Genomic DNA, 4968 nt, shown 5'->3' on the forward strand with positions numbered 1-4968 from the left:
GGGGCTGGCACGCTCCAGGGTCTGCGTTCACCCCCCAGCGGCCTGTGCCCCCCAAAACCAGCCTTCACCAGGCCCCAGGGTGGCGTGTGGTACCTCTAGCTTGTGCGAAGCCGAGGAGAGGGCGCCTGGGGCAAGGCTGGAGGCTGCGAAGACCTCGCTGAGCTCCACCTCCTTCTTCTCCAGGAGGCTGAGGAGGCCTTTCAGCTTGCGCTCCAGGAGCAGGTTCTTGAAACCCGTCTTCTGCTGCACCTCGTTAATGGCTTTGGTGAACTTCTGGTAGAGCTCGTCTCGCTCTGCCTGCACCTGCACCCGAAGCCAGCACGTCAGGGACCCCCCAGGCCAGCAGCCACCTGGCGCTGGCACCAAACAGGTCCGGCAAGACCCAGCCATTGCCACGGTGCCTGCAGCCCACAGGAAAGCTGCTGGAGCAGAGCTTGGCTGGCACTCACCCTCTGAGCACCTGCACTGCCGCTCTCTCCACCCCACCACGCCCAGGACCCCACCACAGCAGCAGAACGTGCCAAAGGGCTCGTCCTGGGAGGATTTTAGACCTCAGAGAAGGGCCCCATGGCACACAGGGGTCTCTCCTCTGCTCCCCGCTGCTGGCAGGAGGCCCTGGCCCACAGTTAGTTAATAAGTGTCCTAATTAGGCCACAATCTCTCCTCCGCAGCCTATTTCTGAATGCGCCAAATATGTTGCTGCCTTAATGATGGATCGTTAACGAGGCCTCAGATCAATGTTCATATTCCTGGGGATTTCTACGAATTGCAAATGAGCTCTTTTCTTGCCTCAACAGATTTATCTGGGTTAGGTGGGAGGGGGAAGTGAGGCCAGCTCTGGGAGAACTCAGCCGACGGGACTCAGCCCGAGCAGCCCCGGCCTGGCAGGCGTGGGGAGCACCCCCCAGAATGCTGCTGGGGGGAGCCCCACGGCTCGGCCCCTGGCAGCCCGGGAGGGGTTGGCTGGAGCGTGCTCCGTGGCTCAGCACGGGACGAGGCCAGGCCTGTCTGCTGACCCAGGGAGACAGCAGTGCTGCCAGCAGCTTTGCTGGGAGCAGCAGCTACTGCACGGCGCTGGATTAGAGCTCTGGAGAGCCCTCAGCTAAGGCTGGACTGGCTGCTCAGCCACCAGGCACAGTCCCTGGCAGCCCGGGAGGGGTTGGCTGGAGCGTGCTCCGTGGCTCAGCACGGGACGAGGCCAGGCCTGTCTGCTGACCCAGGGAGACAGCAGTGCTGCCAGCAGCTTTGCTGGGAGCAGCAGCTACTGCACGGCGCTGGATTAGAGCTCTGGAGAGCCCTCAGCTAAGGCTGGACTGGCTGCTCAGCCACCAGGCACAGTCCTCTGTGGAAGGGACGGGGTTTGAGGGGGGGAAGGGGATGGCCAGACCCACCCCAGCACTCACCTTACTGAACCTCTGCTCCAGCACTTCATGTTCCCACCGAAGATCCTTCAGTTCCTTCTGGGCAACTTTCAGATGAGCTTTGGTGTTCTGTGAGAAGGGAAGGACAGTTAAAGAGCAGGGGGTTCTCCAAGAGGTTTTTGGGATGTGTTCTGGCAAGGGAGGAGAGCAACTCAATGACAAGGACAGGCTGAGAGACCTGGGATTGTTTAGCCTGGAGATGAGACTGAGAGGGGATCTGACCAATGCTGATCAAGAGCTAAAGGGCCCCAGGGGGCAAGAGGCTCGGGCCAGACTCTTGGTCTCTTGCTGGTGCCCAGTGACAGGACAAGGGGCAATAGGCACCAACTGGAACACAGGAGGTTCCACATGAACAGGAGGAGAAAATTCTGTCCTGGGAGGGTGCCCCAGCCTGGCCCGGGCTGCTCAGAGAGGTTCTGGAGTCTTCTGCTCTGGAGAGATTCCAAACCTGCCTGGACACCATCCTGAGCACCCTGCTGTGGGTGAGCTGCTGGAGCAGGGGAGCTGGATGAGATGATCTCCAGAGGTCCCTCCCAACCCCAATCATGAAGAGATTCTCTGAGAGTGACCAGGAGAGATACAGGTGAGAAAAACCAGGCAGCACCCACACCAACTCCTGTCCCTCTCTGCAGTGGGGAATACGCCAGTTTCTCTGCTGCCAGAATCCCATCTGAGATCTTACCTAAGCTGAGAGGGACCCAAAGGGCCTGGCTCAGTAATCTGGCCAAGCCAAGAGGTCACTGCTGAGTGACTCCCTCCAGGAAAGAGCCAGGGCAAGGACATGGCTGGCCACTCACCATCAGGGCCTCCTTGTCCATGTTGTAGTGGGCCAACTTCTTCTGCAGCTCAGCCACCTGCTCCTGGGCCTCCTGCAGGGGCTCCTTCAGCTGCTTGTTCTCCAGCAGCACATCCGCCTTCTCCTTTTCCAAGTGACTGATTCTCTTCTTCAGCTCCTCTATCTGCTCCTGTTCTTGGGAACACAAGCGATAGCTGCTGTGAGCTGCCCATACCTTCTGGACACACTCTTGCCACTGGCCCAGCAAGACACATCCCCCTGTGCTCAAGAGCTTAATGGTGTATGACCCTCAGGAGACCAACAGCACGCGGGGAAATGGCCAGGTCTGGGTGAAACCCTCACAGGGCCAGTCCCCTGGGGGACAGGTGACACTCTGCCAGCTGTGGCGGTACCTTCAGCAAGCTGATGAGAGCCAGGTTCTTCTGGGTGATGTCGTTGTAGTAGTTCTTGATCTCCTGGAAGGCCTTCTCGTGGTTCCTCATCAGCTCGCTGATCTGGCTGTTCTTCATCTCCTCCACCTTGTGGATCTCGGTCTTCCTCCGCAAGTCAAGCTCGTCCCGCAGCGTTTGCATCTTCTTGGTGTACTTGGCCTCGATCTCTGGGGGAGGGCACAGGGTGAGGACCTCCCAGAGACCCCCCTGCTCCCCCAGCCAGCCCAGCGCTCGAGGATGAGCCGCTGGGCAGTGGTGTCACCGCAGCTGCCACCGGGACCACGTGGGACCAGGGAGGGAGCGGGGCCCAGAAATAGCAGCCTTGGAAAGAGGGCATGGAAACGCTCCAAGTCACCGTGGGAACCCGAAACGTCCCCGAGGAGGACGCCGGAGCGAGGACTCTGCAAGGGCTCCTCAGCCAGCCCACCCCGCAGCCTGGGGAAGGGGGCAAAAAGGCCAGAAGTGGGGGGAAAAGGGGCCAAAGATTGGAGAAAAAATGACCAGGAATTGGAGGGAAGATGACCAGAAGTGGGGCTCAAATGGGCCAAGAACCAGGGGAAAAAAAACCCAAACCTTTTGCTTGTCTCTCAAAGTCGCTGCGCAGCCGCGAGACCTCCTCCTCGTGTTTCTGTCGGGGATAAGCCACGTGATAGATGTGGACAAACGAATCCCAAGTCAGCCACATCCTGAGGGAATCCCTCCTGCTCCCTGGGACAGGGACTGACCCCATGTTATCCATGCAAACGGTTCCTTGCAGGCTCTGCAGCCGCCCTCACAGCTCCCTGCTGCGGGAGTTGGGTTCCCTGGAGCTGCCCCAGGAATCCCTTCCCCCTGTTCCTGCGCTTTCCAGCATCTCCATGCTCTGGGTGCTGGTGCCTGCAGGATGCCACCCACAGAAAGGCCACCCCAGTGCACACGGTGGGGCTGGGAGGGCTCCTCAGCACCTCCCTCGGGCGCAGCTGCGGCCCGCCGGGGACCTACCAGGCGCATGTTCTTCACCACCACCTCGCTGGCCAGCTCCTGCTCCTTCAGCTCCACTTTCAAGGAGCGCATGTCTTTCCACAGCTCCATCTCCTGGGTCCAGTGAACTTTTTGGGCCCGTGTCATGGACAGGGTGCCCTCTGCTTTCAGCTCGCTGAGGTTTTCCTGGTGTTCGTGCAACAAGTGCTTCACCTTCTGCTTGTAGACCTAAAGACAAGTCACGGAGCGAGTGAAGGGCTATGAGATACCCGCTAAGACACTCCTGGCTTGTATCCTGCTCGGCTTCTCCTCCTCTTCCCCCTTCTCTCTTCCTGCCCAGAGCTGCCCGAGGCTCACCCGGAGCTCGGGGTGCTCACACCACCTCTCAGCCTTCCCCTACCTTGATCTCCACTTGGTGCCTCTCCTCGGCCTCCTCCATCTGGCGGTCCTTGCTGCGCAGCTCGGCCTTCCTCTGCTCCAGCTCCCGTCGGGTGAGCTCCCAGCAGGCCTGGGCCTCGTCCCGCTCCAGCTGGAAGTAGTTCCGCTCCTGCCGCTCCCGGTCCAGCTCCTCCCGCAGCCGCTCCACGTGCTTCTCCAGCTGCAAAGCCCAGAGCAGAGCCAGGGAGGCCTCGGGCGGGTGCCCCTGAGAGGCACCCACGCGGCAAACCCGCGGGAGGCGGCGGCTGTTAGGGGGAAGGAGAAGTGCAGGAGAGGAGCCCTGACACACGCTGCACCTGACAGAACCCACCAGGCTCTGGAAAGAGCCAGCAAAACCTCACCCTGCTGCCAGCAGCCTGGGCTCAGGTGTTCTGTGTTGGAGTGTCCAGTAAGACCATTCTCAGGGACCTAAATACTGAGTTATGGAACCACAGAATCATGGAATTGTTTCAGTTGGAAAAGACTGTTAAGATCGAGTCCAACCACTCCCCCAGCACTGCCAGGTCCCCACTGCCCCATGTCCCTCACACCACATCTCCATGGCTTGGAAACCCCTCCAGGGGTGGGGACTCCACCACTGCCCTGGGCAGCCTGGCACAGCCCTGGACAACCCTCAAGGGCAAGAAATTGTTCCTCAGGGACAACCTCAACCTCCCCTGGCACAACTGGATGCTGTTTCCACCTGTCCTGTCCCTTGTTCCTTGGGAGCAGAGCCCAACCCCCACCTGGCTCCAGGCTCCTGTCAGGAGCTGTGCAGAGCCAGAAGGTCTCCCCTGAGCCTCCTTTGCTCCAGGCTCAGCACCCCCAGCTCCCTCAGCTGCTCCTTCCCACACTTGGGCTCTAGACCCTTCCCCAGCAGCTTCGTTGCCCTTCTCTGGCCACGCTCCAGCCCCTCAAGGTCCTTCTTGGAGGAAGGGCTGCA

The 4968-nt window shown here is 60.3% G+C and overlaps 1 protein-coding gene across 1 annotated transcript; it reads right to left on the bottom strand.

Annotated features, from left to right (window-relative positions):
* Nucleotides 1–93: 93 nt before the first annotated feature.
* GAS8 (growth arrest-specific 8) lies at nt 94–4218 on the bottom strand (the record flags this gene model as incomplete). The annotated part of the gene is made up of 7 exons (XM_008935489.1): nt 4009–4218; nt 3630–3836; nt 3222–3276; nt 2610–2815; nt 2219–2386; nt 1404–1490; nt 94–303 (listed from the first exon to the last, which is right to left on the bottom strand). Coding segments are annotated over exons 1-7 (972 nt in total), but the record flags the coding sequence as incomplete, so codon positions are not given.
* Nucleotides 4219–4968: the final 750 nt, after the last annotated feature.

The sequence above is a fragment of the Merops nubicus genome, unplaced genomic scaffold (genome assembly GCF_000691845.1).
Source record: "Merops nubicus isolate BGI_N331 unplaced genomic scaffold, ASM69184v1 scaffold37762, whole genome shotgun sequence".
Taxonomy (NCBI): Eukaryota; Metazoa; Chordata; class Aves; order Coraciiformes; family Meropidae; genus Merops; species Merops nubicus.